The sequence below is a fragment of the Oncorhynchus mykiss genome, chromosome 18, assembly GCF_013265735.2.
Source record: "Oncorhynchus mykiss isolate Arlee chromosome 18, USDA_OmykA_1.1, whole genome shotgun sequence".
NCBI lineage: Eukaryota > Metazoa > Chordata > Actinopteri > Salmoniformes > Salmonidae > Oncorhynchus > Oncorhynchus mykiss.
The window spans coordinates 53,118,307-53,141,422 of record NC_048582.1 but is presented as its reverse complement, the minus strand read 5'-3'; the positions used below and the strand labels follow the sequence as shown (position 1 = coordinate 53,141,422).

The following is a 23,116-nucleotide window of genomic DNA, read 5'->3' as shown; positions in this document are numbered from 1 at the left end:
CCTCAAACTTTTCCAAATCGTTTAAATGTGCAAACTGTAGAAGTAAAAAAAACACTCAAAGCACATGAAAGTCTTCCGATTTTGTTTATTACACATAATACATGTTTATTGCACAACTCTAAAGTCCATAGCACAACATTATAAATAGCGCTGTTTTTAATATTTTTACAACGAATTCTAGACAACGTTAGGCTATGTGCCCCCCACCCCCCTCTCTCTCCTCTACTGTTCTTGACAGCAGATGCCCAGTCTGCAGGCCTCACACAGGGCTTTCTCATGGGGCCTCTTCCACACCTTCTCTGATCCTTCTGACCCTTCCTCCTCCTCCTCCTCCTCTTCCTCCTCCTCCTCTCCATAGCAGTTCTTCCTAATATTTACAAACAGCCGGAGCAGTGCCTCTTCCACCTCATTCTTTGAAAAGCCTGGAAGTTCAAACTCTTCCCGGCAGTGTCTGCATGCCTGGCCGAAAGGCCGCATCAGGACGGTCCCCCGGCCTGTCTCATCCCACAGCCGATAACGGAACACTACCACCACCCGTGCCGACGGCCATGTCTTAGAACACTCACCACACTGGAACCTGAGGGAGAGAGTTAGAGGGGGGAGAGGAGGGAGCATTACAATGAGAGCATATCTATTGGCATGGAGTTCCATCATGTCCAAGTCAACAGAAGGAGTTGAAGACAAGTGGTTTGTTTCCACATTGTGGTGCTGCAGTGCCAATCTTCTAAATCTGTGAGCTGCTGAGCTCTTTGTGGAGCCAAGTCAGGGCAAATCCATAGAGATTGATAGAGGGCTCATCTTTGTAACTGTGTTAGAGTTGTCAGATTGTCTGTTAGTCAATTCTGAACTTTTTGCTCTCAGAGCGTTCAGAGCACACACTGGACGCTCTGGACGAGGAGAAGGGTTCATTCGAGCGTTCTGACCTCACAACCGCAGTCAAACCCCCAAGCTAACGAGCATAATGTGTCTACCTTGCTAGCTACTTCCAGACACAAATGAGAGAACACTCACACTGGCTATTTTACTCGCCTAGCAGAGCTGGTTAAGCTTTCATGTTATCTAGAGCATTAGTGACTGTAACTGTGCTGCTGGCAACAATTTAATTATGTTTTTTTGCCGATGTTTAATGACACCAGTCATATTCAGGTGTTGCGCTTCCTAAATTCATCAATTATTCTGCGCTCTGAGTGCTCTGAAATCGGAGTAGATAGCCAGTGTGAACTTACAAACGCACCAGAGCCGCCATGAGCAGAGTGCATGCAGAGCGACCTGCCTGTGCGGAGGGAGCGAGCGACAGACATAGAGGAGCAGCTAATGGAATGACTAATGGTGGAAGTTATCTCTGTATTTCGGGTTTCGGGCAGGGCCGGGCTTTAAATTTGGCAAAAGCAATCGGGACTGCGTAGGGCAGGGCCTGAATGTCACAGGCATGGGTAGGGATCGGGCTTAAAATTCATGCACGTGCAGGGCTCTACAACAGGGTCACCAGGAGGGATCAGCCAATGAAGTTGGAACCCCCACCCAGTTGACTAGATTAAAATTAGGGATGCCCTCAATGGCGCTGCCCATGCTAGTGGGGCATTTTGGCAACTAGAGGCTTCTATCATTCTCTATGGGCAAATCACAGGCCTATTATAATTATAATTATAGTAAGGGAAAAACGTACTGTCCGTTGGCACAGTGGCTGTACACCTGCCATCTTTTCCTCCTCTCCTCCTTGGTGAGTGTTTCTGTCAGGCCGTAGTTGAAGTGGAAAGCCCACTGGTCACTGCTGCCCAGCTCCTCATCCAACATCTCCTCAAAACACTCTGACCACCGGGTGGGCATCCAGTCTGCGCAACACAAACACGGCACACACACACACACACAGATCAGGACTGGTCAGAAAGTGCAGATGGGGCTTATTAAATAACTTTACAGATGAATACACATACAAATGCCTAGGCCTACTGCCATTATGTAAATAAACAAGCAAAAACTATATAGGATAAAATAAACAAAATAAATTTAAAGTATTGCCTACAGTACCTGTATTCATGGTCCTCAATGTTGGAGAACAAATGCTAAAGAATGTTGAAGAACAAAATAACAAAATGCTATTGAAGAACAAATTACCTGTTGGTGTTGTTATATTGCTCGGTATGAGCTGGGAATATTTATATGTTCCCGGGTGCTATGGCCTTGACGTTGGGATTTGGAAACTGAAATTTAACGGCTTCTTTCGCTGAGGATGTGTACGCGGTCCAGGGTACTATTGCCCTGCCTGACGTTGCGATTTGGAAACCGAAACTCACCGTCTACTTTCACATTTTGCTGGCCAAGTTCTTGGCATGCTGCCCACTGTACCCTGTCTTCCATTGTCACTGAGCGCAACTGACGACCAGCACTCGAGAGACAATATTTTTTACAAACCCCAGAAACGGAACTGTTACTTAAATAGAGCCATGACTATATGGAACTCTATTCCACATCAAGTAACTGATGCAAGCAGTACATTTAGATTTAAAAATCTGATTTAAAAAACACCTTATGGAACAGCAGGAAGGTTGAAGCAACACAAACATAGGTGTAGACACATGCATGCACACACAATAACATACGCACTATACACACACATACACATGGATTTAGTACTGTAGATATGTGGTAGTGGTGGAGTAGGGGCCCGAGGGCACACAGTGTGTTGTGAAATCTGTGAATGTATTGTAGTGTTTTTAAAATGGTATAAACTGCCTTAATTTTGCTGGACCCCAGGAAGAGTAGCTGCCAAGGCAGCAGCGAATGTGGATCCATAGTAAACACAAATACATGCAAAGGCTCTGCCCCATTCTGTCATGTTCACTGACAGTTAGGCCATAAAGACAAGCATGATCCTGACCACTGCCATTTTTTATCAGTTGAACATTTGCTGGATACAGATCATTGTAGGCCCAACATAAAATTATTATAATAAAATAAGGCTCCTAGATGATAAAGTAATCTCTAAGTAGACTTAACTGTTGGTTTAGTGTGTTACTCAAATAATTTATGGGTAACAATAAAGTTACTATAATGTTTCAATTACAATGGTCAATAAACAACTAGAACTTTTATTTGAACCATGGTGTGTTTTTATATATACTGAACTAACAAATAAATGCAACATGCAACAATTTCAAAGACTTTACTGAGTTACAGTTCATATAAGGAAATCAGTCAATTAAATTCATTATGGCCTAATCGATGGATTTCACATGACTGGTAATATAGATATGCATTTGTTGGTCATAGATACCTTAAAAAAAGGGTGTGTGGATTCAAAATACCAATCAGTATCTGGTCTGATCACCAGACTTGGCGGGAACTGGAGTAAGCTGTCGTACACGTCGATCCAGAGCGTCCCAAACATGCTCAATGGGTGACATGTCTGGTGAGTATGTAGGCCATGGAAGAACTGGGATTTTTTCAGCTTCCAAGAATTGTGTACAGATCCTTGCGACATGGGGCCGTGCATTATCATGCTGAAACACAAGGTGATGGTGGCGGATGAATGGCAACAGTGGGCCTAAGGATCTCGTCAAAGTATCTCTGTGCATTCCAATTGCCATTGATAAAATACAATTGTGTTCGTTGTTCGTAGCTTATGCCTGCCCATATCATAACCCCACCGCTACCATGGGGCACTCTGTTTCCAATGTTGACATGAACAAACTGCTCGCCCACACAACGCCATACATGTAGCAGTTATGAGGCCGGTTGGGCGTACTGCCAAATTTTCTAAAACAGCTTTGGAGGTGGCTTATGATAGAGAAATGAACATGAAATTCTCTGGTAACAGCTCTGGTGGAAATTCCTGCAGTCAGCATGCCAATTGCATCTGTGGTATAGTGTTGTATGACAAAACTGCACATTTTACGGTGGCCTTTTATTGTCCCCAGCAAAATGTGCACCTGTGCTTAATCAGCTTCTTGATGTGCCACACCTGTTAGGTGGATGGATTATCTTGGCAAAGAAGAAATGCTCACTAACAAAGATGTAAATACATTTGTGCACCAAATTTGAGAGAAATAAGCTTTTTGTGCGTTTGGACAATTTCTGGGATGTTTTATTTCAGCTCCTGAAAACACTTTACATGCTGCATGGCTATTTTAGTTCAGTGTAGATTGAACTACTATACAACATAGGATTTATGTTCACTTTATTCAGGAAAACAAGGACCAAAACAAGAAGCAGGCAGATAGTAATAGCAGGCGCGGTAGTAGTTGCCCTTGTCTTTGATTTCTGAGGTAAGATAGGAATGACAGTTAAGATTTTGTTCTGTAAATAGTTTTTCTGTACCCCTAATAACATCTTGCTCTGCCTCAGAGTATACTTCCTGAAGTACCTTCTCATGTCCAGTTTAACAGTACGCCTATGTTCCTATGAGTCTTACCAAGTATCCCAGGTGGATAGGCCTGGGCCAAGTACCCACAGGGGAACACTGATATGTGGGAACACCAACCCCATGTTGAAAACCACTGCAGTAATAAGCAAAAGGATTCAGTGAGTCAAAATGGCATTTGTCATACATGTTTATCCATGTGGCTCAGTAGGTAGAGCACTTGCAATGGCAGGGTTGTGGGTTCAATACCCACGGGGAACCAGTATGAAAAAATAAAAAAATGTATGCACTCACTCAGTTGCTCTGCACCAAAGCTGTGGAACAATAGTATGTAAAGGAGAGGAACAATTGATCGTTCTTATTCATAATATAAGTGTTCAGTATTTATTATTGTAAGCTGAAAAACAATGAACATTTTGTAGATTATTTTAATAGTGCTTAAAAACTTCATCTTTATCAAATTATCCATTTAAGATACCAACTCAAAACCTACGTACTTTAAAAAAAATATATATATATATTTTTATTTCACCTTTATTTAACCAGGTAGGCTAGTTGAGAACAAGTTCTCATTTGCAACTGCGACCTGGCCAAGATAAAGCATAGCAGTGTGAACAGACAACACAGAGTTACACATGGAGTAAGTAAACAATTAACAAGTCAATAACACAGTAGAAAAAAAGGGGAGTCTATATACATTGTGTACAAAAGGCATGAGGAGGTAGGCGAATAATTACAATTTTGCAGGTTAATAACACTGGAGTGATAAATGATCAGATGGTCATGTACGGGTAGAGATATTGGTGTGCAAAAGAGCAGAAAAGTAAATAAATAAAAACAGTATGGGGATGAGGTAGGTAAAAATGGGTGGGCTATTTACCGATAGACTATGTACAGCTGCAGCGATCGGTTAACTGCTCAGATAGCAGATGTTTGAAGTTGGTGAGGGAGATAAAAGTCTCCAACTTCAGCGATTTTTGCAATTCGTTCCAGTCACAGGCAGCAGAGAACTGGAAGGAAAGGCGGCCGAATGAGGTGTTGGCTTTAGGGATGATCAGTGAGATACACCTGCTGGAGCACGTGCTACGGGTGGGTGTTGCCATCGTGACCAGTGAACTGAGAAAAGGCGGAGCTTTACCTAGCATGGAATTGTAGATGACCTGGAGCCAGTGGGTCTGGCGACGAATATGTAGCGAGGGCCAGCCGACTAGAGCATACAAGTTGCAGTGGTGGGTGGTATAAGGTGCTTTAGTGACAAAACGGATGGCACTGTGATAAACTGCATCCAGTTTGCTGAGTAGAGTGTTGGAAGCAATTTTGTAGATGACATCGCCGAGTTCGAGGATCGGTAGGATAGTCAGTTTTACTAGGGTAAGTTTGGCGGCGTGAGTGAAGGAGGCTTTGTTGCGGAATAGAAAACCGATTCTTGATTTGATTTTCGATTGGAGATGTTTGATATGAGTCTGGAAGGAGAGTTTGCAGTCTAGCCAGACACCTAGGTACTTATAGATGTCCACATATTCAAGGTCGGAACCATCCAGGGTGGTGATGCTGGTCAGGCGTGCGGGTTTTGGCAGCGAACGGTTGAAAAGCATGCATTTGGTTTTGGTTTTGGTACGTCTACGAATGGGTATCTAATGATTCTCAGCATTACTTTATCAACTTTCTACTAATTGATTATACACGCATACAATTCATCATAATTTAAAATAATTCACCGAATCCACATAAAACTTAAAAAATCTTAGGTACTCACACAGAACTTTCAGGATCATCCACACAGGATTGGTCAGATGTTCACATAGAACTGGTCAGACGTCCACACAGACGTCTAAAAAAGGTTTGCCCACACAGAGTCAACCCTACCCCGCTCACACAGAACGGTCCGACAACTATTACCTAGTGATCCCATAACAAAATACTCACACAGAGTAACCCAGGGCATACCTGGCTAGCACATTTAAAATAATTGGAATTCACCACATCTGAGGGTCACTTAGACAAATCACACAGACGCACAGAATGAGGTCCTTCTTCCAATAAGGCTTCACCAAGTGCCGTGTTTCACTTAGAACACACAGACCCCCTGGCCCATCACCCCCGACAGACCTCACTCTCCCCACTGTGATCAATTCAGTGTCAGGAGGGCTCTTGGTCACTGGCAACCGGACAGTGCAGAGTATCTTTTGAGTCCACAAAACCCCCAGATTACTCTCCTCTGACTCGGCCCTGCTTACTCCGCCAAGGTGCCTTCCTTACAAAGGAATTCACGCTCAGAGTATACGTAACAGGCATAATTAAAAAACTCGACTTCAAATCTGTGTGTGGTTCGCTCACCTTTTTCTTTAAAAAAAAACTCAGTTCGAGATGTGGTATCCACTCGGCTTCCTCTTAGATCAAAGGTTGGTCCATCTGCTTCGTTCCCGAAGTGTGGTTCTCCCTGAGATCCCAAGTTTAGGGGATCCCTCGTGCACGATTTATTTACCTAGATCGTAGGAACGGCCACCGAGTGACGATTCACATCCCATCCTCGTCGCCAAATGTCGTGGAAATTTCCTCTATTTACCAAATCATGAGCGCAAACCACACACAAGTCAGAGTTAGTTATCAAAGTCCATCTTTAATTATATCAGCTCTATCACAATCCTGTGACTCTCAGATAAATTTAGTGTCTCTCAATGAATTCTCTGAGAGCCCCTTCCACATTTCAAATGAGGTCCTTTATAGCAAAGACACACACAGGATAAGACAGCATCGGCATAATTCATCATTCAGCATTGTCTCCTTACTCAAACCCCAGAACCATAAACCAACCCTCCATATCAACAGGCATATATCAAATTGTCATTTAGATACAACCAACTCTAAATACAACCAATCAAGCTCACGGAGAGGATAGAATGATTCCAGACACTGCCATCCTCCTTTCCCCGATGGGAAAAGTAGGGAGTAACTGGCACAGACACAGTGGAGCAAAATATATGTTTACACATGATGACACTTTGACCTCTCCCCTCTCTGCGGCCCATGCAACTTAGTCTTGACATAGAACAGATAACTGCAACCTCGCCACAGTATTATACAAAAATAACATTCTTGATGAGAAGTAACTTACAAACATATGATGAATATAAAACATCTTACATATGTTACCAACAAATTCTGATTATTCCACGACAAAAGGAGCAAGATAAATAAATAAATACAGTATGGGGATGAGGTAGTTGGATGGGCTATTTACAGATGGGCTATGTACAGGTGCAGTGATCTGTGAGCTGCTCTGACAGCTGGTGCTTAAAGTTAGAGAGGGAGATATGAGTCTCCATCTTCAGTGATTTTTGCAATTCGTTCCAGTCATTGGCAGCAGAGAACTGGAAGAAAAGGCGGCCAAGGGAGGAATTGGCTTCGGGGGTGACCAGTGAAATATACCTGCTAGAGTGCGTGCTATGGGTGGGTGCTGCTATGGTGACCAGTGAGCGGGGCTTTACCTAGCAGAGACTTGTAGAGCCAGTGGGTTTTGAGATGAGTATGAAGCGAGGGCCAACCAATGAGAGCGTACAGGTCGCAGTGGTATATATATATATTTAAAAAATTTATTTTACCTTTATTTAACTAGTCAGTTAAGAACAAATTCTTATTTTCAATGACGGCCTAGGAACTGCCTGTTCAGGGGCAGAACGACAGATTTGTACCTTGTCAGCTCAGGGGTTTGAACTTGCAACCTTCCGGTTACTAGTCCAACTCTCTGACCACTAGGCTACCCTGCCGCCCCATATGGGGCTTTGGTGACAAAACGGATGGCACTGTGATAGACTGCATCCAATTTGTTGAGTAGAGTGTTGGAGGCTATTTTGAGGCTATTTTGTAAATGACATCGCCGAAGTCGAGGATCGGTAGGATGGTCAGTTTTACGAGGGCATGTTTAGCAGCATGAGTGAAGGATGCTTTGTTGTGAAATAGGAAGCCGATTCTAGATTTCATTTTGGATTGGAGATGTTTACACTGGTATCAAATTTCAGTAAATCAGGAAAGAGAATACATTGTTGTTTTAGCTTATAAGATGTACTAATGTACCTCCTGGGGGTGAAATGCACAGGCACATCTCTGAAGCCCTCCGAGCAGAGTTGGCCACGGACCTGCATTGTTTTTTATCTATCTGTAACAATACATAAGGAAGCCTGTGTTAGGAAGTACCCTGCTGGTGACTTCAACATCTCACAGCACTCTCAAGCAGCTCACCTCCCACACCCAAAACCGGGAGTCTCGCTCTCTCTGGAACATTCCTTAACCTGTTGTGATTGGTTGACAAGATCAAAGGTTTGGACTTTGACACTGTATAGTCTCTTTGTTACAATATGCCATGACAATTTTATGGCCAAATATTATAATAAAGTTGCTGTTCATTAGTAGTAAAGGACTACATTTAATGACATGTATTTCTAGTACAGTATGTTTTCTAGATGACCACAGTTCAAATGTCATAGACCTATGCATGTTTTGCCATTATCTTATCATAATACATACATTCTGAAAAAGGTCCTACTGTACCACAGCTTGCCTGTTGCCTGTATTGGCAGGTCAAACCTCTGTGGTGGCAAATGTCCAAAAGCAGGACATCCACTGCTTTATGGGCCTTATGGGACCTTTAAACATCTGAAGCAAACAAGATGTATGTTTCACACTACCACAAGAAACATTTGCAATACATAGCAAACCTCATGTAAACCAGGCTAATACAGTCAGCCTTCAAGAATACATAGCGTGATTGGAAAATTTGTCAGTGTTCATGCAAGTAAGCTAATCAAGCATTATGGCAAATTAGTCAATTTAGGCTTTATCAGCTAAGCTATATGATGGACGGACTAATTTTAATTAATAAACAAATACATCGGCATATAGGTAATGTGAGCTATGGCTAGACATGTTTATAACAAAGTTTATCCCATGGATATCAAAGCATTATCTAACTTAGCTGGCATAATATAGCTACCATCTAAAAAGTCTAAAGAAAATCAAATGATACCAACTAATAGCTCCCCCTATTTGAAAGTGAATGCTATGCTACTGTAACGTTACCAAATGATATGCGTGACCGTACTGTAAGCTGTTTACATAGCTAAAATGGGCAATAACTTAACCTTGGTAACATAAGCAGATTGCATAATATTTTAGATCTCACCAATTTTGACACTTATCTTACCTATGAAAACGAATGCTAGTAGCTAGAGCTGTACAGTCGTGGCGGCCAAAAGTTTTGAGAATGACACAAATATAAATTTTCACAAAGTCTGCTGCCTCAGTTTGTATGATGGCAATTTGCATATACTCTAGAATGTTATGAAGAGTGATCAGATGAATTGCAATTAATTGCAAAGTCCCTCTTTGCCATGCAAATAAACTGAATCCCCCAAAAACATTTCCACTTCATTTCAGCCCTGCCACAAAAGGACCAGCTGACATCATGTCAGTGATTCTCTCATTAACACAGGTGTGAGTGTTGACAAGGACAAGGCTGGAGATCACTCTGTCATGCTGACTGAGTTTGAATAACAGACTGGAAGCTTCAAAAGGAGGGTGGTGCTTGGAATAATTGTTCTTCCTCTGTCACCCATGGTTACCTGCAAGGAAACACGTGCCGTCATCATTGCTTTGCACAAAAAGGGCTTCATAGGCAAGAATATTGCTGCCAGTAAGACTGCACCTAAATCAACCATTTATCGGATCATCAAGAACTTCAAGGAGAGCGGTTCAATTGTTGTGAAGAAGGCTTCAGGGCGCCCAAAAAAGTCCAGCAAGCACCAGGACCGTCTCCTAAAGTTGATTCAGCTGCGGGATCGGGGCACCACCAGTACAGAGCTTGCTTAGGAAAGGCAGCAGGCAGGTGTGAGTGCATCTGCACGCACAGTGAGGCAAAAACTTTTGGAGGATGGTCTGGTGTCAAGAAGGACCAAAGGAAGTCACTTCTCTCCAGGAAAAACATCAGTGACAGACTGATATTCTGCAAAAGGTACAGGTATTGGACTGCTGAGAACTGGGGTAAAGTCATTGTCTCTGATGAATCCCCTTTCCGATTGTTTGGGTCATCTGAAAAAAAGCTTGTCAGGAGAAGACAAGATGAGCACTACCATCAGTCCTGTGTCATGCCAACAGTGAAGCATCCTGAGACCATACATGTGTGGGGTTGCTTCTCAGCCAAGGGAGTGGGCTCACTCACAATTTTGCCTAAGAACACAGCCATGAATAAAGAATGGTACCAACACATTCTCCGGCTACTTTGAAAAATCTCAATTATATTTGTTTAACACTTTTGACTGGTACTGTACATTTTGTTCTCGCCTTATCAAGAGACGCCATTTAAACGGCTGTCACAATCTCTGTACAATCAGCACGAACCCCTCGGGATGTAGTGCTCAACAGTGCATCCCACTTAAAAAGCAGCTGTTCGTCTTGATGTTCTTCTTTATAAAAAGCTACCGCAACACTTTTCCATTTCAAACAAGTTCACTCTTCCAACCACGCTTCACTTGCTTGATACCCTTTCACGTCCCTGTGTCTTCTTCTTCTTCTGTGGGTTTTATGGCCGACTACAACCCAAAATGGTGTATTGTCGCCACCAATTGGATGGGCTGAAACACCCCCAAAACGTTAAAAAGATATCTGTACGTAATAGGGAAACTAACTTAATCCACCGTAATAAAAATAGTACATTGCCAAAACAAACACATCTCTAACTTCTTCCATCTTTTAATTCTCCATATCTACCTTCTCAGGGTCTAGGACCTGAGAGGGTGGTATGGCTCTAGGACCTTAGAGGGTGGTACGGCTTGTTCCAATATTCCATGTAACTCCTTCGCTGAGAAATCTTTCAGCCCCAGGAACCGCTCCGCCTCATCCACTATGATTTCTATCTTCCTGGATCTTCTCTCCACCTTGGCAGTGCCATTAATTACCATAGCTATAAAGGCCAAAGTCCACCTTCTTAACCTTTAAAATGTCAGGAACCTGCTGGTGAAAGGCAACCCATGCAAACTGCAGTGTAGGCCTATCCACTACCATGGACTCTTCTGGTGCACCATTCAAACCCTCAACCCTTTTCACAGCTGCTGCATATGAAAGGCTCTGTACAACCCTGACTTTGGCCACCTCATTCTTTTTCACCCTTGTGGGGCATTCGAAAGATGTGGCTTCATCGACTTCTCCCTTCTGCAAACACTTGATGCATGACCAAAAGCTTTACAATGATCACGTTGCATTGGTCTTGGGATAAATGCTCTGACTCTATAGTTAATATACCCTAACTGCACTTGAGTAGGGAGACTCCATATCAAAAAACAAAAGAACAGATACTCTTCAATTTTTCACCACTCACCACATGATTCATCCGACGTGCTTCAATCACTCCAGGAATATTTTTAATCTCTTCAAAATCGACTTCCCACGAGAAGCCAGATATAACCCCCTTGAGGGGTGCCCTGTTCCGAATCGACACACACGACACTTCAAACTTAGCAAATCGGTTAAGACATAACTCACGTTCCTTCTGATCCGCAGAAGCACAAAAAATCTAAACAAGCCCGCCTCTCGTCATCCTCACAGCCTTCAATTTACCCAGCACTCTCTCCACCAGTTTGGATAACTCATATGGTTTCTTCAAGATTGGTACTCTTCTCAGCTGCTCCTCATTAACAAACCTTACTCCTACTAGATACGAAGGGTAATTCTCATCATTGTACACTACTTTGCTCAGTTTTCCATTATTTTGGACAATACTCCAATTCTCCTTGATTCTACAGCCATTGTATTCAGAATCCACTTCATCATCCGCTTCCGCCATCTTTCGATTCTCTACGGCGGCTTGCAGTTGACGTACAACGCCTCCTGGCGGCCATGTTGGAAGACCACCGCATAAATTCTTCGTTTCGACAACAGCAGAGTGGCAACCCCAAACTGCATGATAACAGTGATGACTAAAACTAGTTTATTCATGGTCATTTTCTGTGGAGTAGTTGGCTGCTCTAACAAGGCATGAAAGGCAACATGAAAAATACATTTTTCGCTATTCATGATTGGCTTTTGAAACATGTACATGGAGATGATGATTGGACATGGTTAACACCCTAACTTGAGTAAAATAGTGCCAAAGCTCCAAGAGCTTCTGCTAAATGACTAAAATGTAAATGTAAAATTTCATTCAACACTGGAACATTTAACCCACAAATTATGCAAAAACAAACATAAACCAAGCCAACTGGAAAAAGGAGAAGTAATTTATTGATAAATTAATATTATATAAAAGACAAGAAAAAAAGTATTACATGTTTAAGCACAGCAGACATAACATACAGTAGACAGCCTATAGGGAGGAGGTCAGAGACCTGGCCGTGTGGTGTGTAACATTTATTTAACTAGGCAAGTCAGTTAAGTAAAAATTATTATTTACAATAATGGCCTACACCGGCCAAACCCGGACGACGCCGTGCCAATTGTGAGCTGCCCTATGGGACTCCCAATCACGACTGGTTGTGATACAGCCTGGAATCGAACCAGGGTGTCTGTAGTGACAGCTATAGCACTGAGATACAGTGCCTTAAACCACTGCGTCACTCGGGAGCCCTGGTGCCAGGACAACAACCTCTCCTTCAACATGATCAGGACAAATAAGATGATTGTGGTCTACAGGAAAAGAAGAACCCGGCACACCTCCATTCTCATCGACGGGGCTGTAGTGGTGCAGGTTGGGAGCTAGTAACCAAAAAAGTGTTAAACAAAACAAAATATATTTTAGATTTAGATTCTTCAAAGTAGCCAACCTCTGCCTTGCGGATAGCTTTGCACAAGCTTGACATTATCTCAACCATATTTCCCTGGAACGCTTTTCCAAAAGTCTTGAAGGAGTTCCCACATATGCTGAGCATTTGTTGGCTGCTTTTCCTTCACTTTGCGGTCTCATCCCAAGCCATCTCAATTGGGTTGAGGTCAGGTGATTGTGGAGGCCAGGTCATCTGATGCAGCACTCCATCACTCTCCTTATTGGTCAAATACCCCTTACACAGCCTGGAGTTGTGTTGGGTCATTGTCCTGTTGAAAAATAAATTATAGTCCCACTAAGCGCAAACCAAATGGGATGGCGTATCGCTGCAGAATGCTGTGGTAGCCATACTGGTTAAGTGTGCCTTGAATTCGAAATAAATCACAGCAAAGCACCCCCACACCATCTCCTCCATGCTTCACGGTGATAACCACACATGCTGAGATCACAAAGACACGGCGGTTGGAACCAAAAATCTTAAATTTGGACTCATCAGACCAAAGGACAGATTTACACCGGTCTAATGTCCATTGCTTGTATTTCTTGGCCTAAGTAAGTCTCTTCTTCTTATTGGTGTCCTTGAGTTGTGTTTTTTTGCAGTAATTTGACAATGAAGACTTGATTCATGCAGTCTCCTTTTGATGCTGAGATGTGTCTGTTACTTGAACTCTGTGAAGCATTTATTTGGGCTGCAATTTCTGAGGCAGTTAACTCAAACGAACTCATCCACTGCAGCAGAGTTTGGGTCTTCTCTTCCTGTGGCGGTCCTCATGAGAACCAGTTTCTTCATAGCGCTTGATGGTTTTTGCGACTGAACTTCATGAAACTTTCCGAAATTGAATAATCGTCACGTCTTAAAGTAATAATGGACTGTTGTTTCTCTTTGCTTATTTGGGCTGTTCTTGCTATAATATGGACTTGGTCTTTTACCAAATAGAGCTATTTTCTGTATACCACTCCTACCTTGTCACAACACAACTAATTGGCTCAAACGCATTAAGAAGGAAAGAAATTCCACAAATGAACTTTTAACAAGGCACACCTGTTAATTGAAATGCATTCCATAAAGCTGGTTGAGAGAATGCCAAGAGTGTGCAAAGCTGTAATTATTTGTATTTATTTAACAAGGCAAGTCAGTTAAGAACAAATTCTTATTTACAATGACGGCCTACCCCGGACAAACCCTAACACAGACAGCAATCACAGACAGCAATCGATTTCATTTTTGAAATCGGACACGATGGGTAGATTAACAAGATGTTTATCTTTCATTTGTTGTATTGCACTTGTTAATGTGTGAAAGTTACATATTTCTAAAAAATATTTTGGAATTCCGTGCGCTGCCTTTTCAGCGGAAAATGTTATCGGGTTCCGCTGTGCTAGGAAGGTTAACATTTTTTTGGTTACTACATGATTCCATATGTGTTATTTCATAGTTTTGATGTCTTCACTATTATTCTACAATGTAGAAAATAGTAAAAAATAAAGTATTGCATATATTATCATAATCTTTAGAATATAGTTTTCTGTGGCATCATCTCGCAACCTGCAGTATATGTAGTTTAGCTGTATATAAACAACATAATCTGAGTCATAATGATAATACAAGAGAAAGATAATAGAGAGTGATTCTTACCAGTGAAGAGAGAACCATGAACTGTGCTGCCTGAGTCAGGTAGTCGTGCATCTAAAAGAAAAATGATTGGAAATATCTAAAACATGTGTATAACATTAAAATCAGTATGGTATTAGAAATATGTAATTCTAAGATCATGACAATTAAATTATACTACAAAACATTAAGAACACCTGCTCTTTCCACGACATCGACTGACCAGGTGAAAGCTATGCTCCTTTATTGTATGTCATTTGTTAAATCGGTGTGGATGAAGGGGAGGAGACAGGTAAAATAAGGATTTTTAACCCTTGAGACAATTGACATAGATTGTGTATGTGTGCAATTCAGAGGGTGAATGGGCTAGACAAAATATTGAAGTGCCTTTGAACAGGGTTTGGTAGTAGGTGTCAGGCGCACCGGTTTGTGTCAAGAACTGCAATACTGCTGGGTATTTCACGCGCAACAGTTTCCTGTGTGTATCAAAAATGGTCCACCATCCAAAGGACGTCCAGACAACTTGACACAACTGTGGGAAGCATTGGAGTCAACATGGGTTAGCATCCCTGTGGAACGCTTTCGAAACCTTGTAGAATCCATGCCCAACAAATTGAGGCTGTTCTGAGGGAAAAAGGGTAGGAAGGTGTTCTTAATGTTTTGTACACTCAGTGTAGTTAGGTAATGACTTACCACTAGTTAATATACCATATTATTTCAGTGTACCAATTTTTGTAATCTACCAGGTTATTTAATTAGCTATATCTTTGATAATTCTCCAAAAATTTCCCAGACTGCACTTGGACATTCCTCCCAATGAATTACAAAAAGTATTTTCTTTTTAGGGACAGATTGCAATATACTGGGGGGAGGGGTGGTCCAAAATAGGGGAGGGTTGTCAAACATATTTTTTTGCTTTGGGGTGGGTTGTGTTGTAGTCTACCAGTCTAATGGTCTATCCTGCCCTCTATCCACCATTCACAGTGACAATAGTGATAGGTGGATCATTTGTCCAGGTCTGCAATAGGCTAACTAGCAATCATACCACACATAAAAACATTCAAAGCTGCATACATTTTCAGTATGAATTGACAAGAACAAATAGGAATAGCTGATAGGCAGCGGAGAGGCCATGTGCAACAATGCGCATTTAAGAACAATGCAGACGTGAGACACATTGCTCAAAAATCTCCCAGAATGATCTTGTTTAGGGACAATACAATTATCCTCCCTAGACGAATTAATAATTGCATTATTGTTTTCAAGTGAGTACAAAATTCTACTCTAGGCTGCAGTGAAAATGTAATTTGAATAACTGCGCAAAATCCCTGTGAAATTAAATGTTTAAATCGACTTGGATCAGTTGTGGGTCTATTCTCTACAGTTTACAAGGTCTAGAAAGGCACAGTAGCAGGCCAGTCTGGCTATATTTTTACTTCTGATACTGAATGAGCAGTCTGTTCCGGCTCATCATTCTCCGAAGTCCTCCTATAACAATGTGGCCACATATGCTCCCGGTAGGGCCATTCACGTCCAGATGAAAAGTGTGCCCAAAGTAAACTGCCTGCTACTCAGGCCCAGAAGCTAGGATATGCATATTATTAATAGATTTGGATAGAAAACACTCTGAAGGTTCTCAGAGTGTTTGATGAATGATGTCTGTGAGTATAACATAACTTATTTGGCAGGCGAAACGCCGAGGACAAACCATCCAGGATTTTTTTTTTGGAGGTCACTCTTTTCAATGGGTTTTCATTGGGAATCTAGAATTGGCAGTTGCTTGCAGTTGCTTGCTTGCAACTCTCAAAAGCAGTTGCTTGCAGTTCCTATCGCTTCCACTGGATGTCAACAGTCTTTAGAAATTGGTTAATGTTTTTCCTTTGCGAAAGGAAGAAGTAGCCCTGTTCAGAATGAGGGTCGAGTGAAGTGTACTGTTTGATAGAGGCGCATGACCTGAAAAGCACACTCCACATTATTTTCCTCCGGTATTGAAAGCAGCAATATGAACAAGAAGTTCATCTTTAAACCAGTGTATAACATTTGTCTGATTTATGAATTATTATTATGAGTATTTCTGTTTTTGAATTTGGCGCGCTGCTATTTCACTGGGTGTTGGGGATTGGCGTGCGAAGGGATCACTAAGAGGTTGCGCACCTCCTCTAAAATCCAAGCGGCTATCCCTCGCACACCTAGAACTTAACACTTCAATATATCTTAAATATTTATCCTTTAACTTTTAAAATGTATTACCTTTTATATGTGGCATTAACTCAACCTGTCACAATGTTTTAATCTGATTAGGCTACTTAAAAATTATCCCGTAGGAATGCGCACAATCATCGAAAATATAATTCCACATCCTCAAAATGGCTTGACATTAATCAGGTTTCCATACAACCTTTTTATGTGAGTAAAGTAGCCTACATCATGGGAAAGCATGCAGTTTATTAGGCTCCAGATTAAATCAATTATGATGAACTTCACAGGGTGGTGAAAGTGCACTGTGATGAGTTTGATGCTCCTTTCAATAAATATTGAGGGTTTTATTCTGGTGGCTGCCATTTGACAAATAATTATCTCATCATGTAGAATGCTAAACCTGCACTGTATTTGCATGCTGCCAATACCAGTGGGCACATTTGCTATGCATTATTTTTTTAATATTTTTTTTTATTTATTTTTTTGAATTTTACCCCTTTTTCTCCCCAATTTCGTAGTATCCAATTGTGTAGTAGCTACTATCTTGTCTCATCGCTACAACTCCCGTACGGGCTCGGGAGAGACGAAGGTTGAAAGTCATGCGTCCTCCGATACACAACCAACCAAGCCGCTGCTTCTTTAACACAGCGCACATCCAACCCGGAAGCCAGCCGCACCAATGCGCCGGAGGAAACACCGTGCACCTGGCCACCTTGGCTAGCGTACACTGCGCCCAGCCCGCCACAGGAGTCGCTGGTGCGCGATGAGACAAGGACACCCCTACCGACCAAGCCCTCCCTAACCCGGGCGACGCTAGGCCAATTGTGCGGTCAGTTACTACAGAGCCTGGGCGCGAACCCAGGACTCTGATGGCACAGCTGGCGCTGCAGTACAGCGCCCTTAACCACTGCGCCACCCGGGAGGCCCCTCTATGCATTATTTTTGTGACAAAACCATATAGGCCTAGAGTTGCCAGCTGGACGGTATTTCCTCCCCTCTGACACATTTGTTCGGCTGGCTTCTGAGTTAAGAGAGCAGTGTGTCAAGAAGCAGTGAAGCTTGGCAGGGTTGTGTTTTGGAGGACGCATGGCTCTTGACCTTCGCCTCTCCCGAGCCTGTAGGGGGGTTAAAGTGATGGAACAAGACTATAACTACCAATTGGGGAGAAAAGGGGGGTAAAAGTACCAAACATAATGTGGTGGAAACTCATCTAACTTGGACTTTTTTTATTCCGAACATGGAAATTTAACCCCAAAAGTTATTTTTAAGTGCACTACATATTTATGCACAGACTTGTAACTTCAACAAGTCAATTTGATGAAAACACAACTCAGATGGGAAAATGCGGCAGGTAATTATTGGCTTTTGGCTGATAAAAATAAATAAAATTGTAGCCAGGACAGGCTGTCTATCATAGCCTACATCCAGAATTCGAGCTTCAGCACCATTCTCTCACACCTGAGTCTGCTGCTAATTTTTCATTGAAGTAAAACTAAAGTTAGAGGAAAAAGAGTATGCTTATAGTGAAAAACCTACAAGGGAAATTTAATATAAGTTTGAATACTGTAGTGGACTAAGATGAAAGGAAAGTTGGCATGGCCAAATGCAGGCTCCTGTGCAACTCCCTATTCAGGTTAGATCTGTCCCTTAAATGCTTGAAGAGAAATGAACAAGTGCACACTAAGATCAAAAGGGCTGGAGTAGTGATGAGTCAAGAGCGACCTCCCGGTCGCCTCAGGAGGGCCGAATATGATGTGCACCTGACAGGTGTAGTTCCCAGCATCTTCCTTGGTGACATTGTTGATTACCAGGGTGGTCCAGCTTTCCCCACTAGTCAGATTGTAACCTGGTTCCAGCTTGAAGGTACTGTCAGCCCAGTAGGCAATCTGTATTTTATTGCGTTCCCACCAGCATTCTCTACACCATGTTCCCATCTCAACCTGCCCCCCTGACCAACCTTTCCATTCGATGGCTGCAGCTACAGATGACAGAAAAACAAACAGAGAGACAAGTTGCTGCGTATCAACAGAGTTGAAGTTGATAGTTTGAGCATCTATAGACCATACTGTATATAGGTGACTATCCAAATAGTGGAGCTGCAAACCTTTCCCCCACAACGGAAAAGCACTAATCTGACAAACACACAGAGACTTACCCGTGAGAGATTAGTACCAGGATGGTTATCTTCATCTCCATCTCCTGTGACGAGAGTCAACACAAAAGCTACAAGATCTGTCAATATATCATAAAACACATAGACATATAAGTATCCTTCTACCGGAGATTATGCAATGACATCTTCCTCTTTCACTCTGTGACATGTCCGTAGACAGTTGGCAGCACCAGGAAACTACGAGGCTTTGAGGCCTACTGCTGATTATTGTCTTGGAGATGTTTATGTTGCATTAGTTTTAGGGCCACAACCACAGACAAAGCAGAAGCTACGAACGTAGTTAGCCACCACATAAATCTGTTGCAATAGAGAATCCTGAGAAACGATAGACAACACACAACAATATTCTAGCCTGTGGCTTCAAGTCTTCTTTATATGTGAAGCCTGCTTATAATCGTTCAAATTTTACCCTTTAAAAATATTGGAATCTGTAAACATCTCCTAAAGTGAGTTTACACAATTTGTCTTACACCAGTGCATTCATTTTATTAGACTCCTAAGGAGGAAGGAGCGAGTGTATTTTAGAGAAAGTCACACTGTAGGAACTGCCAATGGCAATAGGAAATATTGACCACAATTTTAAAATAAACCTCTGGACCCCAAGACCAAACTGTCTACTACGGTCTACCTATGTAAATAGTTAAGATAGATCGATAAGCCTCAAAATACAAACATACTGCAAAATATGATAGGTAGTCCTAGTCTTCTGGTGTGTTCTGTTGCATAAATTAGACTTATTTCTGTAGGAAGAGGAGAAATCAGTGGTTGGGAACTTTGTGCTGTCAATCAAATGATGCAGAATGAACACAGGTATTACATTGCCTTCTCTTCTGTACAGGACCACAACCCCAGACAGGAAATTACAGTGAGATGAAACTTGACTAAGACTTTACCTAAACTTTTAGCCTTTTAGTAACACATTACATGACCTCAACCACTTCATTGTCTAACCTCTAACCTCTGCTGTACTGTCTAGGTGAGAACTAGTAGAGAAGAGTTTGGAGGGGATTAAACATGAAATAAAACGGAAGTTAGGAATGTAACTATGGTTCTACTTCATACCTTTCAGACTGTCAGTACAGTTTAAAGTATGGATTATATCCCTCGCACTCCGCGCAGGTCGAGTAATAATAACAACTAAATCACGCAGGTGACGTGACAGCGTGGGAGGACGTGCCCCCACAGTTCATATAAAACCCTACGTCAGACCACGCACTGTTGTAGAGAATCTTCTCGCCCATAAGATTCAGAGTGACAGAAAAGTAGTGACGGTCTTACAGGTAAACGTAGAACCATATTTACATTCCTAAATTCCGTTTTACTTCATACCTTTCAGACCCTCAGTACGGTTGAAAGTACGGATGACTCAGACCAACAGGGTCATGCGGAATAGCACTACTAACCTCTGATTAATGCACCACGACCACTGGAAGAATGGCAGAGCCCATGGTGTGGCAGGATGCGACGTTGACCTTGTAAAATCTTCAGAACGGGCAGGGCAGCTGTGCGTATCTCATTTAGTGGGACGCCTTTCAGTGTGCCCCCGCGGTTCATATGTGTTCAGATGTGGCGACACTTCTGGTCGAGTGACATATCACACCTTCTGGGACAGGGAGCCCTACACCCTTGTAGGCCGGAGTGATGAAATCCACAACCCACTGTGAAAGCCTCTGCTTGGACAATGCAAGGCCTTTTGACTTCCCACTGAAGCACAGAAACAGCTGATCTGACTTTGTGTAGTGCTCCGAGGCTTGCATATAGCGTTTGAGGGAAAGAACCAGACACAGGAGATTTGCTCGCTCCTCCGCAGCATTCTGGAAAGGAGGGGGGGCAGTAGGCTGCCAGCTCAATGGCTTGATTGATGTGAAGGGGTGATAAAACCTTAGGCAAAAAAAGCTGGATTGGGCCATAAGGTCATGCCTAGGTCATCTGCCTTCCATCGTAGGCAGACAGGATTCGTATAGAGAAAGTGGAGCTCACTCACATGTTTCGCTGATGAAATAGCTAAGAGGAAAGACGTTTTCAGAGATAACACTTTTATGTTCGACTCCGTATGCTTGAAATGAGGTTTTTGTCAAAGCCTTCAATATTAGTGGCAGATCCCAGGATGCCACGTGGACGGCCCCCTGTGGGGGATGCAGACGGTGGACACCTTGTAAGATTTGGCATATGAGTTAGTGGGCCGCTGCCGATTTTCCATCAATGCGTAAATGGTTAGCCGATATGGCTGAAGCTCTCACTGCAATGTCTCGATAATAGCAGGATCGCAGCCGATCAGTAGAGGGTCGGGCTCTACGGAGGCCACACCCATAGCTGTAGTTGGTCTGGTCTGGGCTGGGATGCCATATCCTGCCGTCAACTGTGAGAGCAGGTCCTGTCTGTGAGGGAGCTGCCATGGCTCTCCCTCCAGAAGACTAAGGGTAGTGCAGCAATGCTAAGATCAGGGGGGGTCGGAGCGAAAGCATACAGTAGGCCCTCTGAACCGCTGCCATATCATCTTCACCATTTGTGGGTGAAGTCTCCATTCCCCCGGGGACAGTTTCTGTCGCGACAAGAAGTCTGCCACATCGCACACCTTGCCTGGGATATGAATGGCTCGTAGGGAGGCCAGTTGTGGTAGGGCCCATATCAAGAGTTGTTGGACCACTTGTAGGGACCGTACAAACCTTGTTCCCCCTTGATGATGGCTGATGTGGAACACTGTCAATGTACAGTATTGTCTGATTGAATCAGGACATGTTTGTGTTGGAGAACCGGCAGAAAGTGATTCAGGGCTAGTTAAACTGTCTGAAGTCCTAGCATGTAGATGTGCTCTTTCCTCCCAAGCCTGTTAATGAAGTGTCGGTCGTCACTACTTCCCGCCATGCCGGAATTGATCCGAGAGGGACCCCTGTAGTCAGGTAGGCTCTCTTCCTCTTCCTCCGCAGAGTAGAGTAGCACTCCCTTGTCATCCGTATTTTGGTGCTCTGTCCCGCTTGGGGTCTAAGCGGAGGTCATTGAACCGCACCTGTAGTGGCCTTAAAGACAGCAGGCCTAACGGTGTCACTGCGGAGGCTGCAGTAAGCATGCCCATCAGTTGTTGGAAGGTTTGTACCTTCACCAATGCATTCAACTGGAGTTGTTGCAGAATAAGAAGAATGCTGTCCATGTGCTGAGGTGTTATACTGTACATGCCCTCATAGTGCGAGAGTTCAGAGCCATGCCAATAAAGTTTACCTTTTGGCTTGGCGGGAAGTTGCTCTTTTCGCTGTTCATGGTAAGACCCAGGGCGGTGACGTGGGTCAGTGTCAGTACTGTGCCCTTGGCCACACACTTGCAAGAGGTGGCGCAGATGAGCCAGTCATAGAGGAAAGGAAGGATCTTGATCCTCTGTAGATTGAGGGAGCTCAGGTCTGCCCTCACTCATCTTGTGAAGACGTGAGGAGCCAGGGAGAGACCGATGAGTAATACCTCAAACTGGTATGCCTGGCACTGGAAACTCATGCGTTCCGGCAACAGAGGAACATGAAAGTAAGCATCCTTTAAGTCCAGGGACGTGAACCATTCCCCTGCGGCTATGGTCTGGAGAACGTTGACTGTCCGCAACATGTGAAAGAGAATAACTTTTAGGAAAACATTGAACCATTTTAAATCCAGAACTGGATGGAAGCCTCCGTCTTTCTTCAGAACCAGGCAATAGATTGAGTAAAAGCCATCTTGCTGTTCTGATGCTTTTACTCTTGTGATCGCGCCCTTCTCCAGGTTGAGGGTGTAGGCTTTCTGGGGGTCTGTGACAAGTCATTCTGATCCCTGAAAATGGTGGGAGCTGGCGTCGGAACTGCAGCCTGTACCCTTGTGAGAGGGTCAGCACCACCCATGGGTCTGAGGAGTGGGATGACCAGTAGGTCAGGTTCTGTTGGGTAAATCGGTCGACCCCTGCCATTCAGTTTCTGCCCCCACTCCTGTTTGTGGGATTGGGGGACC

The 23,116-nt window shown here is 43.1% G+C and overlaps 1 protein-coding gene and 1 long non-coding RNA gene across 3 annotated transcripts; both read right to left on the bottom strand.

Annotated features, from left to right (window-relative positions):
* Positions 1-67: 67 nt before the first annotated feature.
* Positions 68-2,272, bottom strand: LOC110496945 (receptor-transporting protein 3). 2 transcript variants are annotated; one of them, XM_021572947.2, is made up of 3 exons: positions 2,116-2,272; positions 1,667-1,832; positions 68-577 (listed from the first exon to the last, which is right to left on the bottom strand). In XM_021572947.2, exons 2-3 carry the CDS (start codon positions 1,825-1,827, stop codon positions 223-225), a joined length of 516 nt encoding a protein of 171 aa, XP_021428622.2. In that variant the 5' UTR covers positions 1,828-1,832; positions 2,116-2,272; the 3' UTR covers positions 68-222. The 2 variants fall into 2 exon arrangements, with proteins under 2 accessions (XP_021428622.2, XP_021428621.2); XM_021572946.2 differs by having other exon boundaries at positions 2,029-2,251.
* Positions 2,273-12,885: 10,613 nt separating this feature from the next.
* On the bottom strand, positions 12,886-19,311 carry LOC118941187. The gene is made up of 4 exons (XR_005037510.1): positions 19,136-19,311; positions 18,741-18,958; positions 14,806-14,856; positions 12,886-13,102 (listed from the first exon to the last, which is right to left on the bottom strand). It is a non-coding gene; the product is annotated as an uncharacterized LOC118941187 (long non-coding RNA).
* Positions 19,312-23,116: the final 3,805 nt, after the last annotated feature.

What these genes read in the sequence shown, in the direction of transcription:
- LOC110496945 (XM_021572946.2), bottom strand. An exon ending in AGCCACTGTGCCAACGGACA is followed by an intron (nt 578 to 1,666) that starts GTACGTTTTTCC and finishes TCTCTCCCTCAG; the next exon opens with GTTCCAGTGTGGTGAGTGTT.